Raw genomic sequence first — 26,725 nt, forward strand, 5'->3', positions numbered from 1 at the left:
GAGATTCCAATTACAACAACATGGACTCTTCAGGATAATTTTGATAAATACCATTCAATGTCAGAGGGCATCATTGATCACCTTTTTGCATCTAAAGATGGAATTGGAAGTGCAGTTGTCAGTTCCTCTGTATACATACCCAGTCTCGATAAGCTCGTATGTGGATGTGAAAATGGGAAAATTTTTGTAACACTAGGTTTAAGAACTGCAAGAGCAAGACTTCTAGAAAACGTATCTTTGCTGAAAGGTAAGTTTTAACAATTTTGTCCAAATTTATCTGTCAAGCACAGAAGATTGCATACTTCTGACATCCCCTCCAGTTATCCCTGTGAAAACTCTGAAAAATAGGGGTGATGGTCAGGGATTGAAGTAGGAAAATGGAAGATTATGATCTTCCTCCCTCTGTAGCTGATCTGTCAGATCACAGCTTACCACTACCAAGGTGCTTTGCACTGTTAGGAGTCCTGGAATGGCTGTGGGGATGGAGTCACCTGGAAGTGACATATATGGGATGCCACAATATGGGCAGTAGTCATATTTTTAATTTTCCTTCCAAAAGATCATTCCACTGAAGGAATAAAAAGAGTACATCTCTGTAGACGAAGCTCAGAATTGCAGACCTTTGTCCTCCCTTTTAGAAACATGTGCCAAATTTTTTGATCCCATGTAAAGAATTGTTGTATTTAGTCTTTTGAATCTCCTGACTTTTAGCAAATGTACTGTAAAATATGGAACATCTATTCTTAAAGAACAGAAATAATTTATGTACCATCTTGTTTTAGATAATCTACCTTATAAAGTTCTGAATGGTCATAGTAGCAGAGTCACTTGTTTACTTTATCCACATGACAAATCAGTAAGATTTGAGCCAAGCTGGCTGTTATCAGGGGGCCAGGATTCTATTGTGATCTGCTGGGATATATTTACTGGAGAGATCTTACACCAATTTAGTCTGCAGTCTGGTCCGGTGACAGAGCTCTTGCGATCTCCAGAAAATTACAAAGTAAGTAAAAGCATAATAAATGATGTATCAAAAAAAAAAAAAAGTATCTCTATATGTGGGTGGGTGTGTATATATATGAGAGAGAAAAAAACTATCTGGTAATACTTTTATCCTGCAGCGTTTTATCCTTAATTTACATTCATTTAGTTGTCTTGTTTGAAAGTTGCTTTTGATTTCAGGGAGTGGATTTCTTGTTAGTTTGTAATTTCAGTGATTCAGAAAAATGATCCTAAACCAGTGACATACTAAATTCAAGCTCTTAACATTCTATTCACCATTTTTAATATCATGATTGTCAATGTATGTGTTAATCTGATTATCTCCTAACTTCTGAAGTTAAAAAGTGTAATCAGTAAGGCTAGGGGTTTGAACATAGGAAGATAAGATTTGGACTGATAGTATTTTAAACTAAATGTGTATGCTTGATTTTGGTTCCTGACACATCCTTGTGGTCCTTTGCCTGTATGCTTTCATGTTTTACGAGATTTAGAATAATTTTGTATGTTTTTCTTTAAGTGTATTTTGAAGTAAGAAATTTAGAAGACAACTTACTGTACTGAATACTGTAGGAAATTTTGTTGAACAAATTCTCTCCCCATTGTATTCCAAGGGGCTGGGATTTCATCTTTTTCCTCTTAAAAAGCCTGTGAAGACATATTTGATACTTATGGTTGACTCAGAGTTCACTTATGTGCCAATGTTAAGTAGTCCAAAAGATGTTTTGCAATGATGTAAGTTTCTAATGCTTGTAAGTCCCTCTTTAGCCCTTTTTCTGGAAACTAGATAGGATTTTATGTCTGCTTGGATGGTGTTTCACTTCCCTTTACAGGGCTCAATTTTTCCATAGGGTGAATTCCTTCATGTGTCGCCAAAAATTACTTCCAGGAAGGGAAGGCTTTGCAGAATCAGATCCATACAGTGTAAAATGAAATTGTAACATACCCAATTTTTTCTTAGAAATATATTGCCCTGGCTTTTGTGTCATAAGACGTGACATAATTTTATATCATGCGAACAGCAGTTTGGTTTAAGGTAATTTTTTACTACTTTCTCTTCTAGGACAACTGCTACTGTATATTTGGTTATATAATCACTGCTTTGATAGGCTAAGTGTTGTGAATAAATTGTATTTAAATTACTATTTTTTAAAAAATTGAAAAATCAGAGGAGATTGTATGTTTTCTAGTCAAGGCTTCAGTTGTACAGATAGCCTTTTAAAAACAAGTTGGCAGTGTAGGCTGAAATAAAACATCACTTTGTAAAATGAGGATGTTCTGGGAAAGAAATCATTGGATGACTTTTACCAGGCTTGTTAAAATGATGTGGTTATGACTGTGGTTACAGTGTTGAAACTGAAGTTCTTTCTGTTTCGCAGTTAAAAGATTACAGTATAGTGTGCTGCGTGTGCAGTGATCACTCAGTAGCAATTCTACACCTTCAGAAGAGACTATGTCTCTTACATGCCAGAAAGCATCTGTTTCCTGTGAAGAAGATAAAATTTGACCCTGTTGAAAATCTGCTAATTGTTGGATGTGAAGATGATTCAGTTTATATTTGGGAAATTGAAACAGGTAATAACACGGAGGGGGTTTTTTGTTCACTTTCCTTAAGTTTTGTTTGTCTGTCGTGTGGTGATATACAAAGCTAATTTATAGAAGACCAGAGCAGAAATACTAACACATTGAACACGTTAATTAGAGAGTTTAAACATTTATATAGACAAGCAAGAAACAAAATTTTCATATGGTTCAAGGTATGTCAGTAATAAAACACAATAGCTTAAGTCAGATACTGACAATCAGATAATTAGCTGACAAGGCAGTGAATTTGAGTAGAATATTTCTGGAAGCTATAAATAAAATGTAGGTTATTCTCTTTAGTTATTAGAAAGAATGAAATTTTCAGTCCTAACAATCCCAAGTTAGACCACGAAGTTCTACTTTCTTCAGCAAAATCATAATCTGAGAGACCTTTTGAGTTAATTGATAATCAGTTAATAGTGGAAGATAATTGCAAAGCTCACAACTGTGTAGTCAGGAAAACTGAAGCTGTGTTTCAGGTTAAACTGCAGATGCCCAGGTGATTTGAGAGTGTAATGCTGATTCATAAGGGTAATAAATGTAGTTATTTGAACTTTGACAGATGGAACTATTAGAAGCTCTAATGGTACCTGACATTACAATACAGTGTTTCCATGTAATTCAGAGTTATGTGTCCTTGGAGGGGGGAAGTGCACAGTAAGTCTAGAATCACTGAAATGCATAGCATATTAATACTCTATGAAAGCATAGTTTTACTAATGTAACTCTGAGATCACAATTTACTTTACTAGTTATTACAACACACTGTCTAGGCTATCTGCTTTGGACAAAAGTCCCTTGTTTTAAAGTACAAAATATCTGTGTTTAATGAAGGATTAAGCAAAATTATACAGCATAAATTACAAGCCTATTGTGTTAATAAGCTATTAAATATCATTAAGCTACTGGCATACAAAATGGCTTCTGGTACTTATTCTTTTCTCAAATGTACTGAGTTGCTTCTTTAAAAAGGTTTAGAATAAAATTAAATTGAACTAACAATTATGATCAGTTAAACCCCCTGGTTTTACACTGGTGTTGTTTTCCTACAGCTACTCAAAAACATGAAGTTATCTTATGACGTTCTTGTATTTTTGCATTGTATTTTGAGATTTAAAAATTCTTTTAAATTTTTTGGTTCAAAAATATCAATAAAAAATTAAGAAAAGAAGGTGTGACCTTAGGAGACTTTTAGATCGTATATAGTGGTGTACTTGTTTTTCTTTGCTGTCTTATTGTTGCTGAGTGACTACATGATGGTTTTGCTTAGAATATTAACTTTAGTTGTAGTGCTGGGAAAAACAATACAAGGTCAAATTTTCAGAAGTAAATACTAGACTCTGAGTTAGGGTACTCTAAACTTGTTATCCTGCATTTATTTGTTGTTTCCTATGTAACTTTAAATTGTTTTCTAGTAAACATCTAAGATTCTTATGTGTAGTCTGCTATTTGTGTAGATGCATGATTTACAGTTTTCAGTGCATTTTCTCCAGTCAGGAGGGGGCATGGGTTCTACCCTTCTGCACAATCCTTTTTCTGGAAGGTTTGTGGAACAGTACTGTCTTGGTATCCTTCTTCCTGTCTTGTCATTCCTCCAATTCCTTCATTTTACTAGTCTCTGTCAGCACATCTGCAATACTGCAAATTGTTACTTCCCTTTCCTCTTTTCTCTTCCCTATAAAAGGAAGAATGTTTCTTCTCCAATGTGTTCTTTTCTGTTCCTAAAGGTATTACTAGATCTCATTATTATTTCTGCCCTTATAATGGCAGCATGCACTTTGTCTATGCAAATAGTATTTCTGTTAACAGTAAAAGCTGTAAGCTATATCTGCCCTATACTTTAGCACAGAGTAAATAAAACAGCAAAAATGAGAAGTTCATTTGATTCTTATCATTGCCTAACTGCTTGTTTCGTAGCAATTGCCAGAAAGTCACTTTTACCTAGTGGTAAAGTATTAAAGGTAGAATGGAAAGATACTGTACTAGATTCCTGTTGTAACTAAGGGAAACTAGAGCACGCATCTAAATGTTCAGCAATCATTAATAAATACACACGTTTTTATGGAGAAGTTTGTCTCCAGCTGTTATATCTACATCTTCATTGCTCTTGTTTTAAAACTAATGTAGAAAACTGTTGAGAAATTTAAGTGGGGGAAATCTTGATATATGAAGTTTTCTTTTATTTCATGGCTAAAAAGGACATTTCTCAAAAACATGTAACTGTAGGTAGGCTATTTGAGAGTGAGGCATCCATGATTGGTTGTTACACCTAAATGTTTATTAGTATTTCTTCTAGAGTTATTTTTTAACCAAAGGATTACAGAATATCACAGAATCACTAAGGTTGGAAAAGACCTGTAAGATCATCAAGTCCAACCATCAACTCAACACCACCATGCCCACTAAACCATGTCCCGCAATGCCACGTCCACATGTTCCTTGAACACCTCCAGTCATGGTGACTCCACCACCTCCCTGGGCAGCCTGTTCCAGTGTTTCACCACTCTCTCAGTAAAGAATTTTTTCCTAATATCCAGCCTGAACCTCCCCTGGCGCAACCTGAGGCCATTTTCTCTTGTCCTGTCGCTAGTCACTTGGGAGAAGAGACTAACACCCACCTCTGCAACCTCCTTTCAGGTAGTTGTAGAGGGCAATAAGGTCTCCCCCGAGCCTCCTCTTCTCCAGACTGAATAACCCCAGTTCCCTCAGCCGCTCCTCATAAGACTTGTGCTCCAGACCCCTCACCAGCTTTGTTGCCCTACTCTGGACATGCTCCAGCACTTCAATATCTTTCTTGTAGTGAGGGGCCCAAAACTGAACACAGTATTTGAGGTGTGGAGTCACCAATGCCAGAGTGCAGGGGCATTTGAAACACTGCAATAAAACTGAGCAAATAAATGTAATAAAGGACCACAGAATATTTTGTTTCCTTATAAATGTGTTGTCATAGCTATAATTTTTAACTGATTTGCATCAGTTATTTGCTATCAGAACTTAATCACTTTGTTTAAAAAAGGAAATAGATGAGATAGTAAAGCTTTAACATACTGATGTTGAGCACACAATGATTATTTTTCATACATACTTTTATGATCCATTTGTTATGGATGCATCATAGTCTGTGCTGTTGTTATATTTGTAGGATACAGGGTAACAGCTCCTCAGGTGCTCCTATGATGTGAATTAAAGTTAAAGCTCACAAGGTGCAAGTCTTAATGTGCCTCTTGACAAGACATTGGATTCTAAGGGGACTCAGACCACATTGTATGTCAATGCAACACTTAATTCCCTTCTTAAAAAACAAACAAAAAACAAAACCAAAAACAAAAACAGAAAAAACCCTCAAACCATCCAAACAAAAAACTCCCAAACTTTAAGCCAAAATAACTATGCTAATCTCATGAGAGAGTATAATTTAATCCATCATAGCACAAAAAGTTAATTTAAAAGTTGAATTCTTAACAAAGCTTATTTTTAGACCTGTGGAGGCATCATGAAGAAATATACTAGTTCATATCAAGGCAATATCTTTAGTATGACTTGTTGCACACTATCGTCTGCAGGAGGATAGCAGTGTACAACAGACCAGTTCTTGTGTTGTGCACTAACAAGGGGGGTTATGTTTTGCACTTAACTTTCACAGTTTTAAGATAGACATAACATCTTTATTTTCTTTGTTTTAGATTTTACCAGAATACACACTTTCCATGAAAAAAATTTGAGGATTTAAGTATAAGCCACATGAAAAAACATTGTGCCAGTTCCCAGCTTTTTACTTTTTTCAGCCTTTCAGTATTCTTATTACTTACGGAATGTATGCTATAAACAAGAAATAGTGCTGGTAGGTCATAGGTATTCCAAACTTCTGGGGCTACGTAAATAATTGCTAAATAAATCACTCTGTCATTTTTAAATTTAAATTTTTGGCTGTCGATTTAACGAAGTCATCTGTGTAGGCCTGAGAAAAGGCAGTTCTATGTGTGGTGTTAGAGAAGGCCAGGTCTGCACTGCTCAGAAGGTATCTTGCAGGATTAAATGGTACTTAAGCAGTGTATGCCTTTCAATTAACTCCTGATGGTGGGGATACTTTTATCCCCACACTGTGGTGCAATGGTATTCTTCCTTAGGCAAAATAAACCAAACAACCAAAAAACCCCAAACAGTCACTTCTTTCCTAGATTTCTGGACAGTAAATATTGTGGAGTAAATTCAGTGCTGCTGCTGTGTGTGCTTACAACACGGAAAACTACTTTGACTCATTAAATCTATAGAGATGCTAGGCCAAAATGCAAATTGCTGCACTCAATATAAGAACTAACAGTTTCTATCACCATACAAAGCCCAGGGCAGCCCAAAGTAGTTAAGGGTCTGGAGACAGAATTACATCTCAGATGCAACTTTATTTGGTACAGCTAGATAACTTCACACTAAACAATAGTGAATTCTTTGTAAATCAGTGAGTTTGAATAGCATAGGACTGTAATGGTACCATAGAGACAAAAATTGGCGTATACTTTTAACTGTCTCTTTTAGCCATAAAAATGCTGCCTACTTCAAAATTAAAGATGAAGTAAAATTGCTGCTACTGCTCATGTCTATTACATATTCAGAAAGGGTGCAGATAGTTGAAAGTGTGGTTTTTTAATTGCTGTTTCTGTATCTTTTATTACTAGTATCAAGCAGGAATGAAAGCTATGATCACCACCTCTTAATGAACAGCTGGAACACAAGAAGGGATGCAGTTAATTGCTACGTTAGCAGTTAACAAATTTTTTTTTTTTTGTTCCTGTTTATGCATTGGTAACTGAAAGATACTATCTAGGCTGAATACCTGGGAAAGCCTAGTAGGATATACTGTAGTTTGTTTAATGTGAATTATATCTGTGTTGCAGGAGAACACGAGAGGTCATGGCGATGATCCTTGAAATTGGCCTGACCTAGATCAAGAGCTATGTAGATACTTCAGTGCCACTCAGGCAGACAAAGTGTTGTTGAGATGTATGGGAAGATGTATACAGCATCACAGACAAAGCTCTGCAGAAACACAGCAGCCTTTCATTATGATTTTCATTTGTTGGCAAATGAACAGGCAGCCATGCATAGTACCACTTGCATATACAGTTACTTGTGAGCATGTTCCCTGACTCAGTTAAATAGGAAGAAGTTTAAGTAGTAGCCTTGTGCTTGGATTCCATTATGGCAATGGGCATAAGATAAAGTTTTTGTTGTTTTTATAGTCAAAGAGTGTTTTTCTTTATTTTTCTTCCAGCTATGCAGTTAGCTTCATGACTGAGGCTTTGCCTCTTTAAGTGGAAGTCAGTGGAGGACCTGATTTTGTGTCAGATGCATATATCACTGTTTACAGTTTAAAAAAAAAACTGAACGGTGTTACTGTACTAGAGTTAATGGATAACTGGGAAAACAGCCAGTCTGTTTATAATTTCAGGCTGTGGATTAAGGAATTTCCGTGAATATTTCAATATTTACACTGTTGTAGGGTCAGCAATAATTCTGTTGAATATGGCAGATGACTTTACAAAAGTTTAGGGGCATCTAGTACCTATGACTGTCTTTCAGTTATACCAGTTTGGCTCCAAAACTACCCTTCCACAAGGTAATTAAGATGACAACCCCTTAAGCAGTTGAAAGACTTTATTATGCATAACAGTTCATCATCCAATTTCCTATGACAGAGGCTGACACACTTTTTTTCAAAAAGCATTCTGAAGTTTTAAAAATTATTTAAGTTGTCTTTTAGCAGGCTTTCATAATAGGTTTTTTTACACTTTACGGGTGGGAGAAACATTGTCACACAGATTAAAATCTAAGCTAGTACTACTTCATCTACAACTTGTTGCTTCCTCTCTTCGTGAGATTGCCAAAGATACCTTATTTTACGTGGTCAATGGGAAGTTGCCTGAGTGCAATGGGCTGCCTTTATTCCAAATAGACATTTCAGCATAGTTTATGCTGAAATGTGTTAAATACCAAGAGTATAGTTGACTTCAAGTGGAATTTACGTTCTCTAACTTGAGAATTCTATCTATACTTAAGACCTCTACTTATGAGCTAGTAGTTCATGTTGTTTTTGTAATGAGTAGGAGGAAGTTGGAATAAGTAAAAGTCTGTATCTTTCCCCACTGACTACAAGGGGAGTTTAAAGAAGAGGGAGGGGTGGAAAAAGCAAAGCTAATTGTTTGCTGCTATTACAGGTCTAGAATAAGATAAATTTAATCCCATCCCTTGAGTCCTTTTGGTTTACAGAACAAAGTAAAATTATTCTATTCTAAGTTTAAGCGTTGTTATTGCACATGCATGTGGGTAGTGATATAAAAAACAATATAGAAGCCATGAACTACTATCTGTGTAGTTTAATGTATTTTGCCTAAATTTTTATATATGGATGTGGCAACATTCCATTACAGTGGAATATCTTTCCATGACAATAAATATTGATCTAATAATACATTTGGAATATTAATGTAGCATGTGTACAGGATATGTTACAAACTTATGTGTGCTAGAAAACAAATATGAAAATCAATAACAAATTTTATTCTAATTAAAGTGCAGAATATCTCTTCCAATAGCCACCACTTGAAATCCACTTCAATAAGGAAATTAGCTGTTACCTTTATTGCTTTCACATTTTCCTAAGTAGTTGGTATCTTTGCTTTTTTTAAAAAGGTAGATATCAGTACGATAAGATGTTGTAATAAAAGGATCATAGGGATGTTTTTGCTGTATACAGCATATGGCAGCACATCTACTGAGCCACATATCTATCTAATATGTATTGAGGGTGAGGAAAGAATGGGTAGACTTTAAAGAGCAATCTTCCTTGCTCAGAGGTAGCAGTCTTCATTTATCAGAGGTAGATTTGGTCTTTCAATTATACTAGTGTAATATTAATTTATTCCTTGCAGTTCATCATGCTTGCAGAATGAATCATCTACTAATTTCCTGTTATTTTCTTCTGCCTAGCAAGTCTTGTTCTGTTTTATTGTTTTACCACATGCTTAGTGTGAGTTTAAAAATAGAATAACATCATTTAATAAAACTTTTCGTTCAATTATCATAGTAATACGCAGATAACTTTACACTGGCTATACTGTATTTTTCATACTCACCCAGGGAATGCAAACTGAGAGCTTTTTGGCGTGGTGCTAGCCCCAACACAGAAAAAAAATTGAAACATATGCCTAAAGAGTGTTTCTGCTGAGGTTGGATCTCCTGTATAGTCAAAGTTAAGTGTATGCTTACAATCCTTACTAGAAAAGGACAAAATCATCAATAAATAGTAGTTTGTATTTGTGTAGTTAACCATGTTTTTGGTGGATTGTGTCCGGTTAAGTCATTTAGATGGCAGATGAAATAGTTTGAATAGAGAGTACGTAAGATATTAAGGCAAAGGAATTATGATATGTGTTGAGGCATTACTGCACTTCAGTTTGAGAAGACATGGTGGCTTAGTTGTCTTACAGGCTTCTTATCTGAATACACTGGGGATTGTCTTATTGCATTGTTGTCTATGACACTGTCTCTACTATTATTGCTAATATGGTATGTTAGAATAAATTCAAGTACAGATATGGCTCACTTGCATTCATAGTATCAGTGTAAACAGTACCCCATGTGATGAGGGAAGTCTGTCCAAAATGCAGAAAACCTCCTGCTTTGATCTTTTTCAGAGGACTGGTAAGGGTGCTTTCACATGTTATTGTAGTAGTGCTATTATAATTTTTCACTACTTATTTAGAAGCTGTGTTTTAGAAAAGGTTTGTGAGCTCTAAAACCAAAGTTCAAAAAACTTTGTGTCATATTCTAAGCCCCTAGCCTGGGGAACCTTGCTTTTTACATACAAAGGGACAATTAATTTTTTTTATACACAAAACCTGATTTCTTCATTTTGCAAAAGCACTGAATAATCTGAAGGATGATCCAGCCCTTCAGAAACAAGAAATGCCATTAATTTTTTCTGATTGAAAATACCTAACACATTTTTACAAAACACTCTAGATAAATAACTCATTTATCAATTTCAAATTTAATACATTTTTTTTTTTTTCCACATTGGGCTTGCTATTGTTACAAGGGCTGTGGTGATCATGGTGATTTTTAGTACATAATCTGTGTTTCTGTTAATGGCAGTGGTGATTTTATTCTAACTGCTTGAAATGTGCACTGCTGGGAAATATAATTCATAAGATGATAATTGATTATAAATATTATAATAAGCTTTTTATTACGTTAAGTACCTGCTTGACTTTTATTTTCTTTTTTTGATGACTATCCTCATTTCTGAATTGTTTATGGATCCTTATTTTTTACTTGTTAATACTCTGTACCGTTTAATTACATACAGGAAAATTAATTAAAATGGAGAACATAACTAAGGTTTTCTACATTAAAATTGAATTGCTGTAGATGACAATAAAGATGAAAACATAGAGATTAGTTATATAACTGTACTGTAACCCACTTAAGAGTTTTATACACTTAAGTGTTTGGAGGAAAAGAAGTTTATGAAGTTAAGCTTTGAAAAGCTCAGAGATGCACAAGTAGTCTTAACCTTAACAAATGTAATTGCACAAATCTAATTTGTGCAATTCTGCATTTAGTTCTCTTTTCATGTACTTCTGAACTCTTGAGGACAATTACTAAATAAATATCTATATAATATTTTGTTTTATCCATGCTGTTTAATGTGTATTGCTTTCCCTATTTGTGCCCTATTTGAATTCTTTTCTGAATATAATACTTTTTCTTGTATTTTGCCATGTTGGTTATCACAGTATCTGAGTGCTTAATAACAATATTTCTGTCATTTTCCTGTCAAGTGCAGAAGCATTACAATTGTCTTGTCTTCTAACTTCTGCATCTAAGCAAGGCAGGAATCCTAAAAATGACAGTGCTTTCTATAGAATTATTCTTAGAACACTCTAGCTTTTACAAAATTTTAAAAAAACATGTTTTAATGTATACAGTGCACCAGAGACTTGCATAAAAGTGCCTGCTACTGCAATTCAGAGACTGATGTTGCAATAGCTACCTGTCTTTGCAAACTTAGCATTATGTTGATACTTATACATAATTTTCTACATGTGTATAGCTTGTTTTTTTTCATAGAGGTGAGTGAAAGACTATCACTTCCATTCACTGTAATAAGATTGACTCTCTCTGTGTCATCATGTGGGATGGATGGGATGGAGTCTGTATAGACCTCTCTTGCTTGAGCAAACAGAAAAGGTAATGGTGCTTCAATTAAAATTGTCATTGTGGTGGGAACGAGAGAGCAGCATTGACAGTGTATTTCACAAAAGTATGATGTTCAGCTTTGAGTCCATACTTTAAGGCATGAAGATTTTATGAAACACCCATGTGTTTCATGACTTCAACATGAATGATAAATGGTTTGAAACACTTTTGCTGAGAAAAAAAAAATCCCACCACCTTAAGGTAGCTCTCAAGCATAGAAAAAATTTAGCTCAAACTTTTAAAAACTACACAGGTATCATAAATTTAAACAGGCTTTTAATGAGATTGGCAGCCACCCTAAAATATGCAGTGTCTAACATTAGTCAAATCCATCTGTATGATCACTTCTATCGCAAAAAACATCTTTATAAAAGATAGACAAGAGTTCAGAAATACTCCGAAAGTATTTCTTGCGATGTTAATGTCACATTGAGTAATTTAAACTGTTACACAAAACATCTTCTATTTCAGAAGCATCCTTGCTGTGGAGAAAATTCAATTACTCTGCATGTAGTGGTTTTATAGATCAAACCTTTGATCATATTGATGGTCAAACATGCTGGAACATTTTCAATCACTGTTTAAAGATAGTTTGTATGTAGGTAATATGCTCAAATATTTTTATAATTGGTGCCAACAATAAGTCTTCTAAACCTCTGGTAAACTCTGTGCAAGTATCACATGAGTTACAGGATGTGGGGGGGTTTGTTTGTGGGGTTTTTTTTAGTAGACCCCCATTTAGTATGTCTGACAGCTTCTCTCATCTCAGGAATTAGTGATTAAACCGTTGAGAAAACTAAGATTTAGGTTTCATCGGATAGCTGTGAGGAAATAAGTTGTACAGTTTTAATGAAACTCTTAGAAGTGTATCAAAGTAAACTCAGTTGTTAATTTACTGTATATTTATGCCTAGATAATTTTAGAAGCAAGGATAATTGCACTCCTGTGACCCTTCTGTCCTTGCAAAATTTAGTGATTTACAGTCTCTTTTGGTATCTTTTTCATTTTCCCTTTCTCTCCCTCTGTCTCTCCATCTTTCTCTCTTTTTCTCTTCAGGTCACTGGTCAGAATTAGATTTGAGTGGGTGAGTGTGGCCTAGCTGATAAATCCTGTGGTTGCGTTTTATCTGCTGGAGGCTGTAGTGTAGCTAGGGTCAAAGTCATAGCGGTCACTACCTTTTTCTTCTTTTTTTTTTTTCTTTTTAATGAACTCTGAATAGCCTAAAGATCTGGGCTGATGCAAAACTCAGTTTTAGAGTCCTTGGTAACTACGTCTGGTAAGTCTTTTGTGACGCAAACTACACGCATACTACACTACATGTGCATTTTTTTACATGCTCGGGAGCAAAAAAGCCTGGCTAACAAAGTTTGCCTGTAGGGTCTTATGGCCCTGGTCAGAAATGCAAGTCATTTATATATTTGCAGGAGTAAGATGCAGTAACTGTGAAATGGTTTTGTTAGGAAGGGGCATCAGGTCGATCTCTATGCAGTTCATGTGAGTAGGGCAATGAACTTGATCTTTAACTGGTGATAAAAACCATGAATCTTCAAAAGTGCTAAATAGTCAAATTGTGGTGTTACTTGACAGAAATGCCTATAGAGTTGTTTTAGTGAAGTTTTGTTAGACGTTTGGATAGTAAAACTAAATTTTTGATAAAATTGCCATAATTTGTGTGAATGAAAACATTCAGGGCTTTTGGAGAGATGGAAGAGATGGCATATGACCGATTGCTTCATTAATTTTTGCGGGTTTTTTCCAAGACACTCTAAAGTTTGAGTAAAATTTCTCTAGTTTCAGTCTAACTCTGTGCTCTAAAAAAAGTCCTTTCATTCAATCAGTCTTGTACACACACTCACAAATTCTACACATACTCAATTCACACCCACACAATATTCTTGCTTTCCTTCATTTTAGAATTACATAATATAATACTGGTAAGCAATTTGTTTAAATAACAGATTTATCTTAAGTCAGGTACATCTGTGAATGTACCCAGAATATGGGCCCTGAAGTCTGCTTGGTTATACCAAAACCACTTTTGTGCATACTTTTTTTTGATATTAGGACAAATAGGTCTCATGGGTTTTCCTAACAGCGATCTCTCAAACATTTATATCGCACCTAATTTCATCATCCCTTGTGAAACTATGAAGAATAGCCCTTACAATAGCTCAAATATTAAGTACCCTGTTGCATTATTAGGAGTTAACTGAAGACTGTGAAAGGCTTGTATCTCCCCTGAAGGGAGCTTTTCATATTTGGAAGAAGGCTTTAGTGATTTAGCTCTTCTGTTCTTAGGTCATGGTCTGACCTTCAACATTAATAGTTAGGGCAGACACCACAGGGGTTGAGATCTTCTTGATTTCTCTCCCTCCTCCACCTTCATGGTTAAGAGGCATCCTTAGAGAAAGGGAGAACCTGCAGGGAGTGAGTTAACCCAGCTGTGCATTATTGAACTGAGACAAGATAACTTCTTGGGCCAAGAGTACTGTAACATTAAACAATTAACTCTTAATGCAATATTAAATGATTTCTGGTTTAGACAACCTTTCTCTAAGAAAGCAGCTCTGTGAAGAAATTCAAGGTATGTTAAAGGTAAGATATATGATGCAAATGACAACATGCAATAAGATGGAAGGTTGCTATTTTACTGTAGTTTCCCTGCACGTCTTATGCTGTCACTTAAATCCCTTTCTAAATGGCATAAAGGATGAGGAAACATGGGTTAGCATGTTTTGAGAATGTGAATGATTCAAAATAAGTCACAAGCATTAATATATATGCTTTGTGGAAGTTTAGTGTTTTGGGGTTTTTTTGTTTTAATTTGTCTGCTCTAAGTTAAAACTTAACTAATGTTTTGCCTTTTTTATGGCATCTTATATTTTATACATGTAAGCTTCAGGTTAGTCTGTAGCTTGCACTTGAAGATTTCAGTTATCTAAATTTGAGTCATTGTTCAGTAACTACTTATTGATGTAGAATAATAAAAGGTAGTGGAGCTTGGAAAAGTCTCTCTCAGGAAAAAAGAAAAAAAGCAATGTTATATTTTGCCCAATCTGCAGAAGCTAAGAACACACTCTTTCATACTGAGAATAGTCAGGTAGCTTTATATTCATATATATGCGTACGCGTACTTTTACGTACTTTATGCGAGGTGAAACATGTATAGAATTTAGCTGTATGTGTCTGTGTTTAAAAGGATGCATTTCTTACAGGTGATAGTTGATCTTAATTCTTATTTTATTATTAATTACAAAGTAAGATTATATATATTTAAATAAACGAAACAGTGGAAATGAGAACTGATTGACATAGTCAGTGCAGTCAGACAGAAGAGTGTTCATATCAGGGAGGGTTTTCATTCCAGACATTAGGGATGGAATCTTGTCCTCATTCTGTGTTTCAGATGGTAATAAAAAAATAGAAACTGCTCACATCTCTTCCAAGTTAAGAGCTGGCCACTTTGTCTGTTCAGTCCATTTTAGCACATTTACTGTATGTCAACAATTCGTGTTACAGCATTTTTGTCCTTTGCTCTTTAGAATAGCTTAAACGGAGCCAGAGAGAGAACAGGGGAGTTTTAATGCCCTTTCTTCTGGGGTGTTGTGTCTGCACCATAAATCCTCAGATGAGAACTGGCTGCATTGGAGAACTCCTCTTTTTACCTACATATGTAAACCTGTATTATATATGATATTCCAGTAGTTTTCTTTGTCTTGTTCTTCATTGCTTTCTTTAGCTGAAGGATATTCTGACGGTAGTTTGCTAATGTTATTCTGAAGAGTGTCAGTAACGTACAGCAGTTGGACTACATGACAGAAATCTTCCAAATGCAAAAATCATTATGGAGTGTCTGCCAAGACACTCTACATGCTCCTGTATACAGTGCTGTAGTCACAGGGCATCTCCATTGTTAATCTATTCCTATATGTAAAATACCCTTTTAAAGATGTAGGTTTTAATAGGCTGGATTTTGTTTGTTCTATCCCATTTCTATTAGATTGCTTTTACTTTTGTCTTGATATTGGTTGGAAATATAGATCCTTACTTAACGCAATGTTTGTTCCATGTGTTTTGGGCCATTTGATATTACAGTGGTAGCACTAGCCGTTATGAGAGATTTTTCAAGCAAAGTGCTTGACCACTGTCTTGGAGCTGGATGGTAGACTTGTAAAATTCAAGCATCTTCTAATGAGGAACATAAAATTTCTATTTGCCTGACTTTACCAGCATAGAAGAAAGTGGGTGGGAGTTTCTTTTCAGATGAAATAGGTATTTATGGAAAGGAAGATCTTGACAGAAAATAAAACAGATCTTGACAGAAAATAAAACAACTAATATTACAGATGATACTTGTTCTGAAAGTTGAGTGTTTTGGCCGCTAGTAAAGAAAAGGATTTGTTCTTGACCACGTGCTCTTTTTAAATAAAATCAATTCTGAAACCATTTTTCATTCACAGTTCACTGTTATGCTGTAAGATTCAGCTGAGTTACTAGGTCACAGCAGCACGGCAATATTGAGGATTTTCAGTACTTTAGCTATGACAGCAAACAGAAAGCACTGGAGCCTGATAATATGACAGGTCATGTGATGTCAGTGAATACCTCGTCTTGAGGCAGGGTAATATGCGTGACCTCCTCAGTAAAAATACATCATTCACTAAGAGCAGAACCCAGAGAACTATGTGGACTGCGCTAACACCAAGAGACACAATTTGTAGTACTTGGTCCAGAAGAAGAATAAGATGTAACAGTCTCTAGCCAGTCACATCTGGTGGTCCAAAGCTGCCCAGGAGAGTGAAATACTCCACTCTTGTCTGTTCCTGAGACTTGGTTGCCATGGCCACAGCTTTAGAGAGATAAAGACTTTCTTTTCCTGTATTTTCTATGTATAGTAGGGGGTCATAGCAGTGGCGTTGCTGCTACGTAGAAAACACTATCTTTTCCCTTTCATCCATTGTTATTTTATGCTTCCCAGTCAAAAGCTTTTGGGCTCATTTGTGTTTAAAATACTTCAGGTTTGAGAGTTGTCTTTATTTCTGTCCTCTTTCCTGTACTCCCATGTACAGGCTGTGTCTTTTCTTACCATTTTTATTTTTATTTTCCTTTAAAATCAGAGACAACATATTCCTAACAAATAATTGTTTCTGGAACAATAGTCACCCTGCTCTGGTATTCTTTTAACTGTTTGCAGTGGTCAGAATGTCTTTGTCACATATACAGGTTTCTCTGTCCTTCTCCCCTCCCCCCCGCCCCCGTTTGTTTCTCTTAAAAATATATTCGGGAGTCACAGAATGCAGATCTCTTCCTTTATTTTGTCTCTGCCACCTACTCACTCTGCAAATGAGTATTTGGGGCTCTTCAGAAGTGTAAAGTACACTTGATAACATAAATACTTTGTGATACTTTCATGATCCCCCACCCTTTCCTGTTGCACTCATTTTCCTATGCGCTTTGTGCGCTTTTATTGCAGCTCCAGATGTATGCACAAATCTGTACACGTGTGTATATATATACATCTCACACAGAGATCCGTGATTAAGAAGTATATGCAAGCAAGCATGGTTTTAAGAAAGGAACCATCTTATAGAAGGTGCTACTTAAGGGATTTCAGATAGCTGTTATGAATGATATATATAAATGATTTAAAGATGGAACTTTAACTTTTTGAAATTGGTTTTATGATATCATAGCCTTTTGTCAGTAACAAACTAAGCTGGTTGTCCAGGGCATTGTTTTCTATTCAGTGTTCCTGTCTATAAATGTACTTTAAAAAAAAAGAAGAAATTGTAACTATTCTATGTGAGAGGCTGAATCATATTTCTTGCCTAGTATGAACGTAGAAGGGATTTTTCGGTTGATAAGAAGTTAATTTTCTCTTTTCCAAACTACACATACAAAATGGTATACTTGCTAGGGCATAATCCTGACACTGACACTTAAAAAAGAGTTTGGTAGGTAGCAGAAGTGTTCAGTAACCCAACAACCTGTTCAGTTGTTTCTCAGTTCACATTCATTAGTCTATAATATGTAGAAGCACATCTGTCAGCAGTTGAAAATAAGATATACATATATATGTGTGCATGTAAAATACTTAAAATATCAATTTGCTTTCACGTACATCAAGACTACCTGTTTATTCCATTCAGTCTTCAAAGGTGAAATGCTGCTGTCCCCATTTCTGTAACTTTTACTACTGCTTCTGGTCTGTTTCTTTTTCTTTCAACTAAAAATTTTTCCTTCAATCAGAATTTGGAAACTTGGCTCTGAAGCTGTTGCCAGGGAAGAAGCTCTGATATACGGAAAATAACGCAAGTCTTAAATATATTTTCATTTTTATTCCTGAGTGTATATGCATATATGGGAGGATAAAAAATCAGGCAACTCAGATCTTGATTTTTGTTGGAAACATGGTTTTATCCTCTTTTGCAACTGTAGTATGATAGCCTTAATTAAATGATTGTATTCTATTATATATCCACAACATTATTCCCCAGAATATTCCCCAGAATAGCCTACCCCACTGGTGGTGGGGTACTTGTAGATATATCTGTAGCTAACAAAACCTGTTTTGAATTTTTGAAGTTTTCTCTAATGCTAGGAGTACATATAATCAGGTCTTTGAAATTTAATACCATGCCCCCAAAATTCTTGGATTTATTAAAAATTTATTGTAATCTCTGCCTTAGTTCCTTGCCCGTAAAAATAACATGATACCCTGTAATTTCATGGGGATATTAAGATTATAGTCTTTCTGAAGCACTTGAATACTCTAGTAGTGAATTGCACAGACAAAAGTGATACAGAAAACAAGGATGGATATGTATGTGTGTGTATACGTATAAATATTCTCTGCATAGTGGACTTGCTGCATAGTAGAGAAAGCTTAGTCCTTCATGCTTAACAATAAGGGAGGACACTACTTCCTTGTTGACTTCTGTTCATCTTTTGCTTTGAATGATGTGGGGAGTTCTGTGGGGAAATAGGACATGCTTTTATAGCTTGAAAGACTACATTGCATATATAATGATGCTAAAATAATATTAGCTGACACTATTATTTCCAAACTTCTGAACTTTGCAAACACTATAATACTTTTAAGAATGTGTGTTTACTCACGTCTAGTATGAATTGTATAATCTTTCCTTGTAGGCATGTATTAATACAGGTTTTGTGTTCCTGAAATATTGAAATGTTGCAAGTGTAGCCAGTATTGTTTTGAAGTGTTTGTAGACATTCCAACTGTAAAGATCTTTGGGCAACTTGCTTTCCTTCCAGTAAATACTCAGTTCTATAACAATTCCTGACACTGGCTGCAAATCCTTGGGAGGGATGAAGAAAATGACATATTAAAAACAACTGGGGCTGATCCTTATTTTTTTTCAGTGCAATATTATGATAATCTAAGGTATTCAATTCATCTTGTAGGGGACAAAGAATCAGTTGCATAACTTTCTCCTGTTCTGAATTCAAAGACTCTTTGCCAGAGTGATCACAGAGGTGATATTGCAGTGAACAGAAATGGATGAGTTTCAGAGAAATAATTTCAGATATTTTATACACACACACAAACCCTTATTATATGAGATCCCTCAGTCCCAGTCCAATATTTTTAGCAGGTGTTACTGGTAGAACTTGAATGTTACATGTTTTTTTTTCTGGTAGCAGTGAAAGGGAAAATTCGTGTTGTATAACTTGAGGCTACAAAGAATTCAGACTTAAGGGAAAAAACATTTCACGTTATAGCAGATACTTAATACTTTTTAAATCCTTCGCGTGTCTTTTAACTCTGATATTTATAGAAACATGCAATTTCAGCGATTTCTTATGAGTTTAATTCCTATAGGAAAGGTGTAGTATATAATAGGAGCTCATTTCAAATATATTTAAGCTCAGTTTAGATATCTTTAATGTTATATATTAAGTATTATTACTAAAATAATATAATTTGGTATAACAGTTAATCGGATTGCCTAGAGCCGCACGAGTGATGAAACAGTCTCTGAAACATTGTGTTCATATTCCTGACTACTAAGCTACATGTAGTATATTCAGGTGTTTAATAAGTGTCAGAAGTAAAGATGGTGTTTTAGGAATGGAAGGAAAAAAGTTTGAACTTTCCCTTGCTATTTGTAATCTAGAACACTAGAGGACAGCACTAAAATATTGCATAAATGTGTCATTGTTTACACTTTTAATGATATAGATGCTCTGTGAGGGCTTTGAGAAGAAAACAAATTACACTGTTTTGAACAGTTAGGGCACGTGGTATTCTTCTGAATTTCCTTTGCTCCTTTTGAAAACTGCATCTGATTTCACACATTATACAAAATATCTTAAGTTTCTTGCAGCTTGAATCTAAGGTATTTGCTGCAGTGATTTTTTTTTTTTAGAAATTAAACTTTATTTTTTTAACATAGCAATGCTGTAGAATAGACTCTTGTGTAAAATTACATTTTTAAGGTCCAGAAATGAGGAATTAGCTGTCTCATCTGTAAATGTTTTGTGATTTATCTGCTCACATGAAATGTACTAAGTTAATACTATGATACTTACACTGAAATATGAAATAGTGTAGTTCCCTGAAAAAATTACAGCTTCTGTTGTGTTTCTCTAGGCACGCTGGAAAGACATGAAACAGGTGAAACGGCAAAAGCAATTCTTACTTCCATTGAAGATTCAGAATACTTAGTGGCAGATGCTGTACTTCCTGTATCTCAAGAGTCAAAAAGAAATAAAAATGCTGGATGCAAACCCTCTAGCTCTTATAAGCATGGCATGGTCTCTTACAATCTTACTCATACAGAAAAATCTTCAGATAAGGTAAGAATAGAGTAGTGTGTTTCTTGAGCAATGATTTGTGATCCAAATTCTTTACCCTTTCACCTTCATGGATGTGTAGCCCTGTATGAGTGGCATGGAGGCTTGGTTTTAGGTTTATAAAGCCCTGTTCCGACTGGTTCACTTTTTATGCCTTCAACCCTATTTCATAAAGCAAATGGTGAAGATGGGGGGAGTGCCTTATGCAAGGTCAGCAGTGGATCATCTCAGAAGGATTTTCTCAGAGACTTAGCACCCATAGTTAGATCCTATTTCCTTATGCTTCTGGCTTATGACTGCACCTATTAGCAGTACCTTCAGAACAATTGAACTCACCAGTTTGGATGTATGCCTTGAGAAAAAGCACATCATTGCACAAGGCTACTGGCCTTTCTATTATTGCTTTTCTATGAAACCACAGGATCCTGTTGTCGTTCAGTGCTAGTTTTTATTGGGTGTTTGTTTTCTGTAAACATCATCACAGAAAAAAGTGCAAGTGTCTTACATTTATATTAGTCTGATTAAATTTGGCACCTTATTGGTTAAAAGAGGATGGCGATGTTTCTTGTGAGAGACTGGGCTGCAAATGACTGTTCAGGAGAGATTTGGCCAGGCACTGTACTTAGATTTCAGGTTTTTTACAGAAGTCATTAAACCAAATAATTGTGACTGATGGAAAAGATGTGCTCTTTCTTTTTGTTTTGAAAAAATAATACAAGGAAACACCATACTGAAAAGAATGTTAATGTGTTGTTAAAGCTGAGAAAATTAGTACAGTGACACCATGTAATGAGAAGTAAGGTTGAAAATGCAATAGTCATTGTATTTGCTTGTGGCCTAGATACAGCTATGTTTTTATCAGTTACTTGTAGATATTTTAAGACTGTATTTGCTAAATGTAAAACCAATTATTAAAACTGTCTCAAATTTAACGCAATCTCAAATTCAATGAGGTAGATAGGCATTACCTTATTCAGGTTGGAAGATAATAGTACATCTGTTTTTCAGAAAACCCTGTTTGAGTATCAGGAGTGAATATATACACTTGTATCAAGAGCTCAGTGAATATTAAGAATAGGGCCTCAATGTTGTTTGTTCACGTTTACCACTTTTTATTTAATGGGGTTTGGGAATTCCATTCTCTGCAATAAACAGAGGCAGTCATGCTGTTCCTCAACCCTGAATGTAGACAAAAAATATCCTCCCACAAGTATGGGAAGATGAAAAATGCTTTACCTCAACTCACATGTGGAAACAGCCTTCAGAATGGTCTCTGGCCTTTTTCTGGCTTTATTGATTATAATAAATTAAATACTGGACACTCCAAAATTCTGTCTGATCAAGTACAGCTTAATCCAAGTCCTCATTCTTGAATTTTCTTTTCTGGTCTTTTTCTTTATTGTACCTACAAATTTACATATAACTTCGAGTTTATAAAGATTGTTGTTTAGCTCTTAATATTTATCTTTGACCTTTTACTAACCTTAGTCTGATTTCTCAAGTTGTTTTTGATCCTATTTTCTGAAAAGTCTTATTACAGCATAATCCTGCTGAGTGTATTGTGGGGCAGATGGTGAACTAGTTGGCCATTGACACAGAATCTGATCTCACTGTTAGTTTATTAAAAGGAATAGATTCATCTTGCCTTTTTAAAGAGGAACAACAGAAAAAGTTACAGTAGTTGTGTTTGGAGTGTAGTTTTGGTTGTACCTATTAAATTGAAAATTACATGGATTTAAAGTGGCTGGAAAGAAAATGTGTTGCTCATGGAATATGGGAAAATAGTTATTGGTAAATTTTCAAGTGTGGAGGTTAACATGCTTTGGAGATTATAATGATCTTAAATTGGAAGTAATATCACAATAGGTGGCAGTGGAGTTGTAATAATAATTTATAGCCCTTTTCTTGATCAGACATACATCTGGGCTGTTCTGATTTCTCAAAATATTCTATTTTCTTGTTTAAACTTTGTTCATTAATTAGCTTGTCCCAATGAAAACTTTTTATTGAGATATTATTGATGTCTCTTAGACTTCCCTATGACTGTCAATTTTTATTTCACCTTCTTTTTTCTTGAGTCATGTTATTGTAGTCTAATTTCCTAACAAATCAGTTCTATACTTGAAAAACCACTTCTCATTCATCAAAAATCTGTTATCCATTACATCCAGTGCTTCTTCCCACCTCCATCCCCGTTAGAGCAGGTTCTGTAGATTGGTGTGGGAGATGCTAGAGGCTAAATGTATAAGGTGTAGCTGAACGTGGGAAGAATACAGCAATGGAGATCCCCTTAATGCTATTCCGAAGCCCAATGTAGACTACACAAAAGAATCATGGAGCTCTGTGGCTTTTCTAACACTGTTTTGTTATTGCTGAAATAAAGGCTTGTTATGAAGTCCACTGTTTTTTCTTAGTTCTTATGCAGGAAACTTTTTTTAGGTTTTTCAAAAAGTGCTGTATTGACTCTTCTAGGTCATTGTATTTTAGCATCTTGAAATAGTCTCCTGAAATCCAGATCCCATGAAATTAGTGAGGGTTCTGTGGATATCGGAGAGTTCAATATTTCATACCATATTAATAAGCGTATAATGACCACACAGCTGAAACTATTGTGAAACTTTCAGATCATAAAAAGGTTTTAGTATGCATGTATACAATGAGTACTTCATTATCAATTTGCTGCTTTGGCAAATTTTATATTAGAAATTTAACAACACACTAAATGGTTAATAACATTTTTATTTTAAAAAAAAATATTAGGTCAACTTTAGTCTCTTAAGAATTCAATTTTGAAAGATTTATGTAACGATAAAAATGAGGGGTATTCTGTCCTGTTGATATTACACTTGTGAGTGATCCTTATTTTGTACAATGAGATGATCCACATGAAGATCGCAAGTAAGATTCAGCATTTTTTCTTAGTATTTATTATTATGTTGTTTTATCATTAATATTATGTTTAAGACAAAATAATATTTGCAAAGTAATGGTCTCTCTTTACTCCATCCTAAGAAGAAAGAAGGAAAGTATCCTTACATAACAGTCCAGCTTGAAAGGCTTTCTTTCAAAACGTTTGTCATCATGTAAATCACAGATACAAAAGCAGAATGCTTTGATTTCATGGTGTTTTGACCATTCTAATTCTTTTATTGTGCTGCACGTGCCAGTGGGAGTACCAATAACAGATGAGTGTGACAAATGCAGTTAACACAAGATCCATATTAATGTTGTCAAATCCCCTTGATATATTTAAACAGATTTTAATTATTTTTAATGTCAAAAGACCCAAAATATATAGCTTAATAGTTCTTCAAGAAAGCTTTACTTAATATGTGAATGTAAAACCTCTCATAAAAATGAAACTTTTATATTGGCCTTAGTCATTGACATAGGGTATTCATCAAGTCAGCAATTTGTGTGGCAAAGTGCCATTTGAATAGTGTATTGTTAGAATACTTATGGTCCACTTGACAAGGGCTCTTGCTGTAAATAGTGCAATTTGACTCCAGCTGTTAAAGAGTGGCTTTGACAGCAGCCAAATAGAATGGAGATGCTTTACTGCACCGCAGAAAAATCAATATTGGGTTCTTGTTCATAGTAACCTGTTTTTTCTTTTTTTTGCAGATTTATACAAGACTATCTAGAGTTCATTTGTAGAAGTTTAAATATTGTTTTAAAAGTGGGTCTGTTTTATTTTCAGGTTAATGTTGGTGTTGAGTGATGCTTGTGCTTAGTAAAAAAAAAAAAGAAAAAGACAGTACTTTGTGGATATGCATAAACAATGTGGTAATGCAGCATTATTTCAACTCTCAACTCATATGGATGGGTATTAGGATGTGGGTGCATAAGTTATGTAACTAATGACAAAAAATGGTCTTTCCTTCCTCTGTATTTTTTTCCTTTTTGTACTGCTACTGTAGTATCCCTGTCAATTTCTAAGCATAGGGGTTTTAAAAGCAGATTTCTTTGTTGTTCTCCCTGTAACAACCCCCACAGATGTTGACAATCTGTAGTGCCACTGTAGATTTTCCTGAAGCATAGTCTTGCTGGTGCTGAACAGTTTTCCAGCAGTATTCAGTGACACAAGGTTGCTATGATACCTGGCCAGTAGCAATAGGTATTGAATCACTGGTCTTAATTACAGTAGTCTACACGCTAGATTGTGTGCTTGTCGTGTTTATATGGAACTAGCTTTCATTATACCTTTAAGTCATAGCTATATTTGAAAATTGGAGCTGTGTGAAAAGCTGTTTAAAAAAAAAAATTGAAATGCTTCAGTGCGTCATATGAAGATTTAATTGATGCATGTAAAAAGCTGGATATGTCTGGGAATTGTTTTCTCGATGCTCCAGAAACCTTTCATGTTAGAAAGTTTCCTAGCTTTTCAGCTTAAATAATTTGATATAAACCTGTGTTTATCATGCACTGATGTTTCTAATGATTTCAATAATGTAATCAGAGCTTCATCTGGGTAAAAATGTTGGAGGAAGAGCAGCTTCTAAAATTTGTGCAATAATTGCTAAACTGCTGAATTATACTACTGAAGAGCTAGACTAGAAAAGGGCAAATTTTACTGTGTGTTTAAGATGAGAGATGACGGGGGAAAAATTGTAGTTATTTACATATATTCTTTTATAGGACTGTTAGGTGTATTTATTGCTTGAGATATTCACTTGACAGTTTCTTAAAATACTGTTCTTTGAGCATTAATGTATGGTGCAGAAAGTAGAGACAAAATATCTAAATAAGAGTTTACACAAGATCTGTAAAAATTAATTTTGATTTATGCACTTATCAGAAATAATTATGACAAGAGTAGTTAAGTACCAGATACTGTAACACTTGTAAATGCATTTTAAATTGGCATACCTAGTATTAGTTATTCTAAAGAACTTGTTATTCACTTATGTAGTAGCATACATATTCTGCTCTAAACAAAATATGTAAAAGCAAGATGCTTCTGAAACAAAGTTATTTTCTTAGTAGGAAAGCCGAAGTTTATCTTTTTGTAGTTGCTTAAAACAAGAATTACAGAAATTATAAATAATAAAAGCAATATCTACTTTGTTATGTTGCTGCACAGAATAAGTAAAAGACAAATGAAGACTGTAGGACAATGGCAGCTATTTTGTTTTAGTATAGTAAAGGATGCAATTTGAAAACAAAATTGTTGTTGGAAGCCTGGAAAATCACTACTAGCTAAATCTTACTGATGGAAAAATTGATAGAAAAATGGAAATAAGTTACAAGCACAAATAATAAATAATACTTACCAAATATGAAATCGGGAGCAGTACCATAAATAATGGTATGTTAGACATGGTGGATTCCCTTTATTCCTTTCCTTTTGTAATATGTGAAATCAGGAGCAGTACCATAAATAATGGTATGTTAGACATGGTGGATTCCCTTTATTCCTTTCCTTTTGTAATATTCAGAGTATTATTATGAGGAATTACAGATCTCGATCATTTGTATTAAGTGGATTATTAAGAACAAAGCAAAACAGAAAGTAGTAGACCATTTCTCCTTAAAGTTGGTAACCTTTATGTTGTTGCTGCCAGGGTATTTCTATTTTTTTACTAGGACTGGTGTTCAGAAGCTATACTTAGTATATTAAGTGTAATAGAAAAATGAGTGAAGAAACAAAGGGGGGGGGGGGGGGGTGTGTGTGTATTTCCTGTAACTCAGATGCAAAGTATTTCAGAGCTACATTTCCTGGGAAATTTCATAGTTAAGTATTTTATCAAGGGACCAAGGTGGCAACATAACTACAATCAAGTAATAACTTTAGAGTTACGAGATTAAATTGGTACCAGTTAAAAGCCATCATGATCATGAGAGATACTAATAGCTTGAACCACATGTCAACTTTGCTGAAAGTTACTGTGGTTTTCTGAATTGGTCCACCAAGTCAAGAATTTGTTGATTTCAGTGTTTTCTCCATTGATTACCTGAAAGCAAAAAGCAAGCAAAAAGCTGCTATTGTGAATATTGTAGCACATTCTGCTTTTGCAGATGTGGATAGTAAGTAACATAGGCTGACAGAAATCTGAGAATAAGC

General features: G+C 34.8%; 1 protein-coding gene across 1 annotated transcript in view; it reads left to right on the forward strand.

Moving 5' to 3' along the window:
- Positions 1-26,725, forward strand: part of WDR72 (WD repeat domain 72) — a 113,083-nt gene that overhangs the window by 16,245 nt on the left and 70,113 nt on the right. Inside the window, exons 10-13 of the mRNA XM_059824045.1 lie at positions 2-247; positions 783-1,003; positions 2,379-2,574; positions 20,459-20,664. Of these exons, the coding sequence (XP_059680028.1) occupies positions 2-247; positions 783-1,003; positions 2,379-2,574; positions 20,459-20,664 (869 nt within the window). The remainder of the gene's footprint in view (position 1; positions 248-782; positions 1,004-2,378; positions 2,575-20,458; positions 20,665-26,725) is intronic.

The sequence above is a fragment of the Gavia stellata genome, chromosome 13, assembly GCF_030936135.1.
Source record: "Gavia stellata isolate bGavSte3 chromosome 13, bGavSte3.hap2, whole genome shotgun sequence".
In the NCBI taxonomy this organism is placed as follows: Eukaryota; Metazoa; Chordata; class Aves; order Gaviiformes; family Gaviidae; genus Gavia; species Gavia stellata.